This window comes from Batrachochytrium dendrobatidis (genome assembly GCF_000203795.2).
Source record: "Batrachochytrium dendrobatidis JAM81 unplaced genomic scaffold BATDEscaffold_10, whole genome shotgun sequence".
Lineage (NCBI taxonomy): Eukaryota > Fungi > Chytridiomycota > Chytridiomycetes > Rhizophydiales > Batrachochytrium > Batrachochytrium dendrobatidis.
In genome coordinates, this window is record NW_006281108.1 from 544299 (window position 1) to 557696 (window position 13398).

At 38.2% G+C, this 13398-nt stretch overlaps 6 protein-coding genes across 6 annotated transcripts; 3 read left to right on the forward strand and 3 right to left on the reverse strand.

Moving 5' to 3' along the window:
* Positions 1 to 279: 279 nt before the first annotated feature.
* Positions 280 to 3413, reverse strand: BATDEDRAFT_26588 (uncharacterized protein; the record flags this gene model as incomplete). The annotated part of the gene is made up of 9 exons (XM_006680645.1): positions 280 to 615; positions 689 to 780; positions 850 to 1461; positions 1635 to 1749; positions 1809 to 1888; positions 1966 to 2745; positions 2852 to 2924; positions 3020 to 3128; positions 3262 to 3413. The coding sequence occupies 9 exons, from the start codon at positions 3411 to 3413 to the stop codon at positions 280 to 282; spliced, it is 2349 nt and encodes a 782-aa protein (XP_006680708.1).
* A 443-nt stretch (positions 3414 to 3856) lies between these two features.
* BATDEDRAFT_90678 (uncharacterized protein) lies at positions 3857 to 4207 on the forward strand (the record flags this gene model as incomplete). The annotated part of the gene is made up of 2 exons (XM_006680803.1): positions 3857 to 4024; positions 4112 to 4207. 2 exons carry the CDS (start codon positions 3857 to 3859, stop codon positions 4205 to 4207), a joined length of 264 nt encoding a protein of 87 aa, XP_006680866.1.
* Positions 4208 to 4853: 646 nt separating this feature from the next.
* Positions 4854 to 5713, forward strand: BATDEDRAFT_4457 (polyubiquitin-binding protein UFD1; the record flags this gene model as incomplete). Its single annotated transcript, XM_006680531.1, has 5 exons — positions 4854 to 4929; positions 5022 to 5054; positions 5149 to 5270; positions 5333 to 5608; positions 5675 to 5713. Coding segments are annotated over 5 exons (546 nt in total), but the record flags the coding sequence as incomplete, so codon positions are not given.
* A 1310-nt stretch (positions 5714 to 7023) lies between these two features.
* Positions 7024 to 9448, reverse strand: BATDEDRAFT_90566 (uncharacterized protein; the record flags this gene model as incomplete). The annotated part of the gene is made up of 8 exons (XM_006680881.1): positions 7024 to 7095; positions 7205 to 7545; positions 7623 to 7853; positions 7958 to 8103; positions 8180 to 8445; positions 8602 to 8736; positions 8858 to 9018; positions 9181 to 9448. The coding sequence occupies 8 exons, from the start codon at positions 9446 to 9448 to the stop codon at positions 7024 to 7026; spliced, it is 1620 nt and encodes a 539-aa protein (XP_006680944.1).
* Positions 9449 to 9881: 433 nt separating this feature from the next.
* On the reverse strand, positions 9882 to 12362 carry BATDEDRAFT_90451 (cysteine desulfurase; the record flags this gene model as incomplete). Its single annotated transcript, XM_006680882.1, has 8 exons — positions 9882 to 10009; positions 10104 to 10481; positions 10799 to 10956; positions 11035 to 11134; positions 11234 to 11362; positions 11465 to 11701; positions 11819 to 11950; positions 12058 to 12362. 8 exons carry the CDS (start codon positions 12358 to 12360, stop codon positions 9962 to 9964), a joined length of 1485 nt encoding a protein of 494 aa, XP_006680945.1. The 3' UTR covers positions 9882 to 9961.
* A 185-nt stretch (positions 12363 to 12547) lies between these two features.
* BATDEDRAFT_26592 (type 1 protein phosphatase-activating protein YPI1) lies at positions 12548 to 13218 on the forward strand (the record flags this gene model as incomplete). Its single annotated transcript, XM_006680646.1, has 2 exons — positions 12548 to 12848; positions 13007 to 13218. 2 exons carry the CDS (start codon positions 12548 to 12550, stop codon positions 13216 to 13218), a joined length of 513 nt encoding a protein of 170 aa, XP_006680709.1.
* Positions 13219 to 13398: the final 180 nt, after the last annotated feature.

Below are 13398 nucleotides of genomic sequence, written 5' to 3' on the forward strand. Positions count from 1 at the left end.
TCAATAAATCCGCACTTGTTCAAACTGAACATCCAACTATTGTGTGATTGACATGGAAAAACAGTTGCGTTTATAAAATGCTTTGTTGATCTGGTGATTGCATAATTATATTGCTATATCAAAAATAGACAGCTTAAAACTATAGTTTGTATTTATTGAAACAACTAGTTTTTAACGATTGCAACGAATATTTAGTCATTGTTTATTCTAAAATAGTCACTGCAAGATAAATACAAGTGTCCCATTTTACGTGAATTCAGTTGTAATTGTATTTACTGCTCATAATGCAATAGCTATCCGAAGCATATCAACTATCCCAACAGGTCGCTTAAGTGTTTGTGCTAGATTTGCTAATGAATCATCTAATTTTTTCAAATCCACTCCACACAACATTTCAACCTGAAAAGGCAGCCCATTCACATTGCATTCTTGCCGATTAAACATTGCCTCGCTGCCTATACGCACTCCAACGCGTCGTCCTCCTTCCCACGAAAATACAATCAAAATGGGTCCATTGGGCGGTAACAAATCAAACTTTTGTACTGTAATCATTGTCATTGTTGTCTTGATCTGAGTAAGTTGTTCCAATAATGTCCATGTCCGCGCATCCGCTCCCTTATCATTAAAATATATGCATCAACACAATGAATTACACCACACATACATAGTACCGGCTTGAAATCTATACCTCTTTGAGATCGCCACCAATTGTGAGCTCTGTCGATTTTTCTGGAGACACGACAGTACAGTATTCATTGCCAAACAACAACGTTGCCTCATCTATACCAATTCCAAAATTAAACTCCAGTCATTATCCCTTCAAATAAGCTTGATATAGACAAATATTACCTATAAGTTCGTCGTCATCCCCGACTATATCAAAATCACATAGATCACCAACACCTTCATCACTTTCAAACTGCATCATTGCATCACCAAACCCATATGCAGTGCAGCTTGTTGAAGTCGGTAGTCCAAACTCCCTTTCAATCATAAGCTGCGCCAAAACATCAGGTGTTTTTACCGAGTCAAGTGTATCTTTGGTTGATACATTACTGGTACCGCTTGCTCGTATGGATTTTCTCGTGCTGAGCAAAGAAGCATTAGGTGTCGAAGGTGCATGATTGCGTGAATGAACCGTGCTATTTGGTGAATCAGCTAGCTTTTTTTTTGCTCCCGCTGTGGTAGTAACAGAAGTAGGCGTGGGCTGGGCCGATGCTGGTCCACTTGTGGCAAGTCCATCCCCTGAAGTAGTATATAAAAATAAGGATCTTTGTTTTGGAGATTGTGTATCATATTGCGCTTGGGATGAATTTATACTACCTGGTGTTCCAATATGCCCAGCCTCAGTTGTATTTGGAAATTGTCCAAGCGATCCCGTTTGTCCACCCTTTTCTAATACTTCACAGTAAGACTTGTATTTCTCCAAATGAGTCATGGTCGTATCGCATGCCACTGGTGCTAGATAGTATATTTCACGTGGAAGTGCTTCAAATTGTTCCGTAAGCATTTGTTTCTATAACGAGAATAGTTGAACAGTCGTATAACGATCAGCCAACATGATTTGTTAACACACATATATGCTACACGTTGAATCATTCTGACAATGCATCGTTTGTAGTTTGCCAAAAAACTTGCCATTGTTAACAACTTTGTGATTTTTTCCATTTCCTTTTCACCATTTCCATGCTGTTGCATCACATTCACATAGTGATCGATATTATGAAATATCGGGCTAATCAATTGCAGCTAAAACAGCCAATTAAAAGTAAACCAATAAGCTCATTAATAGTATCAATAATATCCACCAATGCAAAGTTATACTGTACACGTTTGTTGACATATTGTTTTTGCATATCATTAAGTGCCAATGGGTTTAAACGAAGACCTAGGCAGTAATAAACATTCGGGTTAAAATAAACATGCTGAATAGTGCATGTCAAACTCGTTGTAGATTCAACAAACCTGCAGTCAAGTGATTTCCTAAAGAAACAGGAGAGTCTTGAGAACGGCTCGGCATACTTGTAACAGGGTGATTAGTAGATGTCATCAGTGGAGATATATTTATACCTGATTGTTGCATGTGCATTTGTTGCTGTAAACCTAAAGAGGATAAAATGGATGGTGTTGATGGTGCAGTAGATTGCATCTGTTGCATTTTTGCTTGCTGAATTATTGCTGCTGTCTGTTTTTCTCCCTGTTGCTGCTGATTGACTCGTGCCGAGGTATTCGAATTTATTATAGAGGATGTGCCAGTAGGACGGAATTGGGTATTTCCCGGAAGTGTAGACGCGGTTACTAGTGGGCTTGTATTCGTACTAGCCAAGCCCATTATATGCTGATTCTGTTGCTGCTGCTGTTGTTGCTGCTGTTGTTGCTGTTGCATGAAATTGATGGCGTTTCTAATCTGCTGGTTTGTCGTTGTATTTGCATTGGCTTGATTAGTCATGTTTCTTTGCAAAAGTTGATTGTTTTGTGCAGCCGTCAGTCCTGTCAATTGAGTATTATTCAACAGCTGCTGTTGACGAAAATGTTCTTGTTGAATCATTGTAGCAGTGATTTGCTGCTGTAGTTGTGGCTGTTGAGCAAGGAATTGAGCCATCATGGCAGGATTGGAAAAGGTTTGTGTCAAATCTAGTGGATTGCCAATCTGATTGACTGGCAATTGCTGCTGTGCCTGAGTTGTTTTTTGTGGTGTAGATGACGCTTGAGTTGATGGAGATGTGTTTGAGGCTGCTCCAGCATCTATAAAATTTGGTAAAGGTTGCTAGATATATTAGAATACCAAAATACACCAACAGTCATTTGTGTTTTATACTGATCACAAAAATGAAATATAAATGGTATTTACTCTGTTCTCGAGATATAGTTAATCGCTTGCTAATTGCCATCATTTTTTGCTGCAGCAATGCCACATAATTATCCTGATAGTCGATTGCATGGAATTAAAACTTTAAAGTTAGTTAATCCAGAAACAGATCGTTTTAATAAGCATCGCTTTCAATGGTTGATAGCCTACTCTAGATTCAGCTCGGTCGTATATACCAGATTCGAAACTGGCAGCGAGGTTGCGGATCCGTTCTTCATTTTGAGCATTTGGTGGAATACCTTGACGAACCAAATCAGTCCTAAAAGAAAGCCGATGAAACATAAAATAGTATAGCAGTTTGCATAGTGTTGGTTACAAGGTAAAATAATATGCATGAAAGCACTCAAACCAGCAATACGATGACATGAAATCTATAGTTTTAAATGACATACAGTCGGTTGATAACATCATGTCGCTGCTGTTCAGAAAAAGCTGTACGCCAAAGTGGTCCCATCAACAGTTGTTGTTGTTGTTGCTGCTGTTGTTGCTGTTGTTGTTGTTGATGTAACAGCGATGCAGCCAGAGCCTGGTTGATATTATTCATGCTGATTCTTGATCAAATTGACCAAAGCAACAATTGATTTAAATTTAGAATTCAACTTATTTTCAACACTAAATTGCTCTCGTTGAATTCTCTTTATTATTATAATAATCTGACATGAATTTCATCAGTCTGACACTTGAGTTTGGAATACAGTCAAACTCATTGTAATAAACTATTAAATTGAGTTTGGCTTTTGAATCTAAATTCATTTGACAAACTAAATGGGTTAAAATCAATCCAGTTCACCTATTTACATTCAATCAAACTTTGTAATTCATATAGTAAACCCAAGAGAATTGTGATTTACAAATGCATTCATCATGGAATTGATTCATGTAATATCGAGATACTGTCAGTTTTTATGGTATTCCTTGAACGAATACGATCAGCTGTTGCCAAATCGAATCTGGTTTACATTTGGTATTCATCATTACAATTAGGAAATGACTGCTGCTGTAACCGAGGAAGTGAAGCAACTTGTCCAAGAAATCATGCGACTAGGAACTAAAAATAGTAACGGTGTCTGGGTTGTCAAATTCGGTGTCATTGTCAGAGATGAGCGTTGTGGGGATATCTTTGAAGCCCTGGTTGGAACACTCAAGGCTGCCAAAGTATAGTTTGATGTTTGCATACTGATGATGCATAGAATACATGTAATTTAATACGCTATCATTATACGTTGACATGTATTAATATAGAAACGTGGAGTGATTGATTATAAGTCTGAGCTCCTACTGCAGAACGTACACGACGACGTTGATATTATCTTGCTGACAGAAAGTCCTCAGCAATAAACTCGATTTGTTTAAACCACTAAAATTCATATTGATTATGAGCTTGCATATTTAGTACTGTGATATACTGTGAGCATCACTCTGACTTGTTCAAGTTTTGAATAAAGTTATATTCACTTACATTTCACTCTCAATACATGTGAATACTGTACAATACTAACAGTATTAAATAGATTCAATTCCTGTGTTAGCCAGACATTGTTGTAGATGGATTACAAGATACGATAAAATAGCAAAAATTGTTTGGCAATCTTATCAATACTCGACATCTATATCATGGCAAGTTACATTGGCGACAACTGCTTTTACAAGGATGAATTGATGGGTCAATATCCAGACCTTTATCATCAGCTCTAGTCAAATGCATGTCTTGTTTTCAGACCACTGACATTCACATTATTTATTCAATCAGTTCAATCCAAGAGGTTTTGGATACGATGACGACGATATGTTTGGAGGTCCAGCTGGGTTTGGTCGACGGCCATTAAGCGAGTTTGTAAGTGGTATTAATAGTGACTGGATTCATTGCAGACTTTGGAGATGAGCTGCTAGTGTCATGCTTGCAGCTCAGGACCATCAACCTGTTATTTAAAGTTGACTGAACCGCTTACATTGGCCTTGCCACTTGGACTTTTTGAATGAATAGAAGGAAGTTTATCGATGCTTCTCTATTGCGATGCTGCCTGGAAACGACAAAAAGAGTGCCAATTATGGTGGCAAGGGTACGATTGTGCTATAATGATCGACCAGTCGGTTATAATTCTGCTGATAGATCTGCATATCACTAATTACACCATTGCTGCTTTAACCCTAGTTTTCATGCCACCGTCTGCCTTGGCTAAACTATGTATTGTAATTTGAACGACTATTGATTGCAGATAACCCTTTTAGTAATGGCATTCCTAATCTCGCTCTATGATATATCGATCCCATACAATTAGCAAGTCTACATATTGAGTATCCCATGATATTTGAAATCAAGAACAACTCTCTACCCAACAAGACGCATGCAGGTGTTTTGGAGTTTATTGCTGAAGAAGGGCGTGTATATATTCCAAATTGGGTAAAGACTTTATGCTAGAATACAGTTTAGTAGAGTATCATTGACAAACCTTGTTGATTTAGATGATGCAAACCTTGCTACTACAAGAAGGACAGTTGGTTCAAATGAGAAGTACTTCTCTCCCATTGGGAAAATTCGTTAAAATCCAACCTCAATCTGTAGCATTTCTAGACATCACCGATCCAAAAGCAGTTCTTGAACAAGCATTTCGATCCTTCACGACACTGACTCAAGGAGACATCATCTCTATCAATTATAATGACAAGCTATATGATATTTTACTAATGGAAACTAAACCAGACGGCAACGGTATTTCCATCATTGAGACAGATCTAGAGGTAAATCGATGACATAAACAACTGTTTGATTGGGTCAGTACGGCTCATCAAGTGCATGACTTACAGGTAGACTTTGCTGCTCCGTTAGGATACGTTGATCCTGAACCAGTTCGTCGAGGTCCCGTGAACAAGGTAATTCCACGAGGCTTATTTTCAACTCACAAATTACATTTGCATATTCGTATTGATACCAAGTAATAACGCAATTGTTGATTGATCAGACTGCTACGAGTATAGAAGCACATACATTCAAGGGATCTGATCCGTTTTGTGCTTTTTTTGGTGGGGGTCTACGACTCAATGGCAAAGAAAACTCAGTCTCGTATGTGTATTTAAACCTTTGATGTCTGTAGGCTTTGATAATTGTAAATGCTGACACTATGCTTTTACACTGAAAGCAACGAGTCCGTGACTACTGCAACAGCATTGAAAGATCAAGCCCTTGCTCCTGCGGCTCTCCGGCTTCCACCAGGAAAACTTTTTTTTGGCTATCCAGTTATTCCAGTTAAATCCAAAGATAGTGAAGACTCTAAAGATGGTGCAAAGGTAATACACATCCTTACCAATTACAACATGATTTGTATCTGATGGCTATTTACTTCATATTTAGGACAAGGTAAAGTTTACAGGCGCTGGTCAGACACTTCGAGCAGCACGAGCTAGTGCACGGACTACTGCACAGAACAGCAAAACGTCCTTGGAAACTTTAGATACAGGTTCAAGTAGTCGTAAATGATTTGCTTTGTAATAGCAGAGCGTTATTGAGCGTTAATATGGCACTTGAACATGAATAACAGCAATATTTGAATCTATCCATTATATTTTTTGAATGCATGGCTAGTATATACGGTAGTGGTGTATAAAGAGCACTGTAAAACACTGCTTTTGTTTAATAATGCCAAAACGCGTAGCAGATTAAAGCCATATAATTTCGTATCGAGTAGCGTTTTTTGTGTTTTGAAACCAGCACTGACAAACAACTCTACTTGCAAAATGGCAAACCATGTTTAAAAAGGATTGTATTTTCAAAGACAAACAATGGAAACTATCAGAACCATCACTCATGCTGCCTTGATTGCCTTTACTAGCAGTTTGGATACGAGTCGTATTTATAAATGTAGATTGTGAATTCACAGCCTTAGTAGATGTTGGTATAGTATCTACATGTGGTTTGAAATTCAATGGTGACTATTTTACACCAAGATTGGGCCAAAATGATGCAATATTTTGTATTTACCGCGTATTCTTAGTCTTTTATTATTAAAGAAACATCAGTGCATTTGCCAGTGCATATTGACTTGATCTTATACATGGATACTTGCACATTGTTTGTAAACCATGTGATTTAATTCTTGATTTAATCCTTGATTCAGTCAGAATTGTTGGTGAAATGCCCTACAACTTTAGCTGGCAAGTTATATATTCAATAGACATTTTAAAGCATCGTTGGCTACAGTTTTGCAAAAAAATTGGGTTGTACTGAGCTCCTATATAGTTTACATGAGCGCAGGTTGTCGATTCAAATATTTTAGTGCTGCTGGCTTATCAATTTTTATGTGGTGCATCTATAAGTAGTCAAAATAGCAATCTAGATACCTCTTCTGAAGGTAGCAGGCTTGGATTGCATAGCAGTAGACCCCATGTGTTATGCCATCGATTTTGAGCCTTTTTGAGCTTTACAGCCTCATCGCTTGGTGCAGTAGAAACAGACTGATCTCCATCTTCTGATTGAGTTGGCAAATTAACTTCTATTGGTTCAGGAGCGTCCACTTTTACTACAGAGGCTAGTGCGGTTGGCTCAACAATAATTTTTGTGCTGTGTTCAAGGATATACGAGCACAACTGAGTAATCAGTCGTACTATTTCATATCGCTGTGGATTCATGAGAAGGACGTGTTGAATCGCATCTATGCCTGCTTGTTCGAGCCACACATCATCTGCAAACCATAGTCGGAAAAAGATTAAGCTTTTGGTCTTGACATGCAACTTTTATAGTACTAAAATGACACTATACCTTTGTACGACTCGTCCTTGTTGCATATCTGGATAATAAGTTCTTTGCAGCATTCAGGAATTAGGCCAAGGGGAATATTGCTAATTTTAAGTTTGATGTAATTAGCAAGAAGATCCCCAGTAAGCTTAATTTTCCCCTCTGCCTTGACCTTTTCAAATCCTTCAGCAACTAGAACATCGCGATCTTTTCTTGCACCCGACTGTCTATACCATTTGCCACTTTCCGCAATATCTACATCCAATACGATAATATGTCAATCCAAAGCATTTGATTTTGCTGCATCATAGGCTAATAAAGCTATTTATAATTCAACGGGCTTATATACAGACTCATACCTGCAGGATGCATGCAGTTGCTCATCATATGTTGTGCGGCAAGTTGAATCTCACGAAGCTCACAATCATCTAAGCAGCTTTTTATATGGTCTCGCTGCCCGTACAAAATAGCGAGATGTCTGGCATTAGATACATCCCAAGGCAGCCTAATATTTAATAAAAGTCAAATGTTAAACCAAGATGACAAAATTAAACAATATGTTTATAAATTGAAACCCTTACGCTTCAAGAAACACATTTGCCATGACCATCACTTCACGATAATCGCGTTCCACGCTGTGTTCAAGCTGAATTGGAGTCATGAATGTCAAGACTTGATCGATTGTTTGATCAACTAATATACTCAAGTCCATGTCGATCGAGTGCTGCAAATAACCGTACATTGCTGTTTGAATAAGATTTGAAAAATATTCCGAATCAAAATATCTGGCCTGGTGTTGCTCAAAAGCACTCAGTATATCATAGCACTTTTTTGCAAGCCTTTTTGGCTATATACATGATGATTTGAATAAATTTAGTAAATGAGTATTCAAACCCCATTGGGTACTGCATTTGGCATTTTTAAAATCAATAGGCAGTATATTCAATGGATCGCGCTTTACTGGCAAAATGTCTTTTTTCATGGTAGACTACAAAGAGCTTACCAGATATGTGATGGTAGCAACATGATTGATAAACACGACCAACGATTCCAAAATAATAAAATCAGGTACAGTCGGAGACTCATCGCTCTTTTGTCGTAGTACTGCAAGACTGTAGTCCAATAATTCCTTTGCAAACTATGATATGATCAGTATACATGAATAGTATTACGATTGCAATGTGTATCTACTTCTATTGGCTATTTCAAATAAATTCCACCAAAGAATACGAGATGAACAATCTTTTCAATGCACGTACTATGTTGACTTGGATAGCGTGTTGAGCTTGAACGGTATCGACTGTGTTGATAGAGCTTGATTGTAACGGAGTGACTCTAACCCAATAATGTTTTTGGAGTGTTTTTTGCATACCTGGAATGGAAAGAATGCTGCCTACAATGTACGCGGCCACCCACGGTTCTATAATTTACAATCCATTATACTAAATGAGTACTTGATATCACAAGCGTGCTTCAACTCAGACTTGCATCATGACAGAATCAATATTTTGAATTTTGTAGATTGAATACTTTCAACTCGACCATTTTAATGTTTCTCGAGTTGAAGCTTTTGAATACATACCCATCGCCACCAGGGTCTCCAATGAAGGCATATCGCGTGAATGTCGAGTTGCCAAAAAGGCAGAAACAATTGTTTTATCGTCTTCCTCCAAAGCGCATTCGTCAGCAGCTGGTGCTAGCATGGGCGGGATAGTAAATGGCGAGATTACTTTCATAGCATTGGGTTCGAGATTAAATTGTGGAGTTGGTTGAGCATAATGTGATACAGTGCCAAAATTTAAAGGCATTTTTGGCACTGACGGCTTTGCTAGTTTTTTGTTAAAAAACATGATTAGGTTGAACTAGATTCGATTTGAAATGGAACACCTTGTTGCCAGACACTTGATTATATAGAACGCAGTAAACACGTGACTTGTAGATAAGATTTAGTGCTTACAGCCGTATTTACAAATAAAACACCCGAGTCAAAATATACAAGTAGCCAATCTCATAAAATGATAAATGCCAGTTTACTGGACAAGATTGTGCCTTTCAAACACATTAAACTATACTATTCTTTTGATGATTAAACTAGAATGCAAACGTATCTAATATTTTAGAATGACAATGAGTATCAAACCCAATATCTGGATATTGTACAATGTATGGTTACACCAGAAAAGATGATTTCAGTTCAAATCTATAGCTTGATTGTGTGCATTATATGATGGTTGTGTTTATTAGTATGAAGCTGTATCTTACCACCACCCTCAAACCGCCTCCACCACAATTCTTTGCATAACCAAACTAAAAAGAAAACGGACGGTAGATAATGCATTCAAATAGTACACTGCAAACAAAATTTAATGCTGGGACCAATTAATGGATTTAAGATCGACACCTTCTTGAACCTATACAAGAATACAACAACCAAAATGGAGTGGTAAGTAAAATGCCGACTCATCCTTATTGATTGACAAGTTGGTGGTTGCAAACATGTATTACCATCTCCCATAGCGGGCTCATTTCACGCAGCCGTTCAACATGCTGCAACACCTCGTTAATCGCAAAATCGACCTCTTCGTCAGTTGTAAAGCGGCCAATACCAAATCGAATTGAAGAGTGTGCCATTTCATCATCAGCACCAAGTGCGCGAAGGACATATGAGGGTTCAAGAGATGCAGACGTGCATGCGCTCCCTGAAGACAAAGCAATCGCTTTAAGTGCCATCAAAAGGGACTCGCCTTCAACATAGGCAAATGACAGATTCACGCAGCCTGGATATGTCGAATCAGGATCTCCATTTCGTATAACATTCGGGATTTTGGAAGTTAATGTGTTGATAAGACGGTCAGACATCTTCTTGATGCGTTTGGAGTCGGACTAGAGGCGAGATATATACAAGGTTAAAATCACGTACAACGCATGTGTAAACCCATTATTTAGTAAACAAGTCAAAAATCTCTCGTCAGTCTCCCTGTGAAAATCCGCATGTCGACAATAAAAGATACTTGTATTCAACTTTGATCAATTCGATAAAGCAGGATTGGCGGCTCAATCAAAATTAGACAAGCACACGCACAATACCATACTATACCCAAATGTAAAGTACTCTTTTACAAAAGTCTGTTCTTGGATTTGCAAGATAATATCATCACTCGAGAGAAATTATTATAGCGACTATGCATCACAAGACTGACCTCCATTTCCAACTTTGCGAGTCTGCATGCTTCGCCAAAACCTGCAACAAGAGGAGTGGGAACAGTTCCACTACGAAGACCTCGTTCTTGGCCACCACCTGAAATAAGTGGTTCAAGACGAACACGAGGCCGTCTGCGAACATAAAGTGCTCCAATCCCTATTTTATGCGAATGAAATCAAATACAAAATTAGTATGATCGCGTTTTAAAACAAAGCCAACAATCGCCTGACTTGCCTTTGGGGCCATATATCTTGTGTCCAGAAATTGACATAAGATCAATGTTCATCTCGTTGACATCGATTGGAATCTTTCCAACTGCTTGAGCAGCATCAGTCTACAAACACAAATACTTTAGTGAATCCGTAAAAGCAAATCCAGTTCAATGTGTTGTATTTTGATTTAAATTCAAACTTGAATGTTTGCAAAAACTTACATGGAAAAAAACCTTGTGTTCGCGGCAGATACGTCCAATCTCCTTGATGGGTTGAATAACACCAATTTCATTGTTAACAGTCATTACAGAGACCAAAGCAGTGTCTGGTCGAATAGCGGCTTCCAAAACCTAATTCATTGTTATAGTAGTATAGCAGAACCCACGAAAAAAAGTGGCATGAGTTGAGCTTCAACAATACAAACAGCACTACGGATTCAAAATAATGATTACCTTGAGATCAACAAGGCCATTTGTCTGAACAGGTAAGAATGTAATGTCAAATCCTTCTTCTCCAAGCACACGGCATGAATCCAAAACACATTTGTGTTCAGTTTGAGTAGTGATAATATGTCGTTTCTTGCTCTTGTAAAATCGGGCAACACCTTTAATGGCCAGATTATTAGATTCAGTGGCTCCACTTGTGAAAATGATTTCTTTTGGATCAGCCCCAACCAGACTTGCAATTTCCTAGATTAGTACCAAGATATGCAAGTGATCAGACAACTGAGCAGACATAAAAGTGTGACAGCGTATCCAACTATTTCAGCAACACATGCTGTCATAACAGTTGAACAAACAGCTTACCGCACGACCAGCTTCAACTGCAGCTTCGGATTCCCAGCCAAATTGATGTGTGCGAGAATGAGGGTTTCCATACATTTCTGTAAAATAAGGCATCATCTTGGCAAGAACTCGAGGATCCATTGGTGTAGTAGCCTGATCAAAGCATTCAATAGTTGGTTAGTTTAAAGATAGCGTCAAGATTAGTTTTAAATAGATGGGAACATGATCGATGGCTAGATTCATAGTGAATGATCGCTTGCCTGTACATCCAGATAGATTGGACGAGGAGAAACAGTAGTGGATGTAGAAGTAGCTTTCGCATCCGAAATTCCAACCCCAGGTGCAGATATATTTGAATTGGGGGCGGATTGGTCAGCACAGTTGGTAGAATGAAGCCATTGTTTTTTCTGGTATTGGCATGACGCAATACGGAGCGCAGACATTACAGATGAGCATTGCAACGCATTAGTAGAAAATCCCAATCTTTGACTAAAATATCCTGTACGCTGAATTCTAGCAGTCCTAACAGAAGCAGTCAGTTGTTTAAAAGCGCTTTGTCGCATAGTAGCAGCAGCAGATGTTACTAGCCAATATCGAAAGTGTAAGCAGCCAACCAACAGGAAAGCAATTGAAAAATATTTTGAATTTGGCCAAATTTTAAATGGCCAAATTCAAGATTGGAGGGAATATCAGCTAATTTTGATTTCCAATTTCATCAACAACTGTAGGTTCATGCATTCACACTCTGGCATGTCGTCTTTGCCTGTCTTTAATCAAAGCCATTCTCGTAGCGAGTCAATAAGTAATGGACAAGACTCTAGTAGTGAAAATAGACACACTTCCTCTTTATCTGCTGTTCAATACAGCACAAATACTGCTAGTCGTACTCAAACATTAACGGCTACTCAGACACAAGAGTCCGTGACTACTCAACTAGAAACTGCTGGCGTCTTGCAGTTGGAGGGTAGAGGTCTTGATTCTAGTCAGCGAAGAGTGGCTTGGAACGATGATGTTATTGACAATGAGAACATGAATAAGAAAAAAAGCAAGAGTGAGTCAATCTTTGTAACATCGTTTTCAAGAATTTGTTTTTTCGACCTCGTTAAACCTATATTCCTGTATAGATGACTGCCATGTCTCTAATCCGTCTATATTACCATTCATTTTATATTCATAATATTGATTTTTGGTACATCATTTCAAATCTAGTTTGCTGTATCTATCGCAAGCCTCACCAACCCGATGCATCATCGTCGTCTGACTACTCATCTTTGGACGGAAGTGATCCAGATGAACCCAATGCATATGAAAGACAGTCTAAACCTTCTAAACGCTCCAAAAAGAAGCACAGTCAATCCCATAATGATTGCAATCATGACCACTCGTCAAATAAGGATTGTGATACTCCTTTATATTCATAATTAAACCAACAGTCTAAATAAACTAATTCATAGTTTTGTATTATAAAACTAAATCATAATTGTTGAAATTACAGTTATTCCGATTGATATGTCAACCCTTGAATAGACAACGTTCATATGATGCACACATCAAACTGTAATTTTGAATCCAACCTTTTTCTTTTGGTAAACTATATGCTA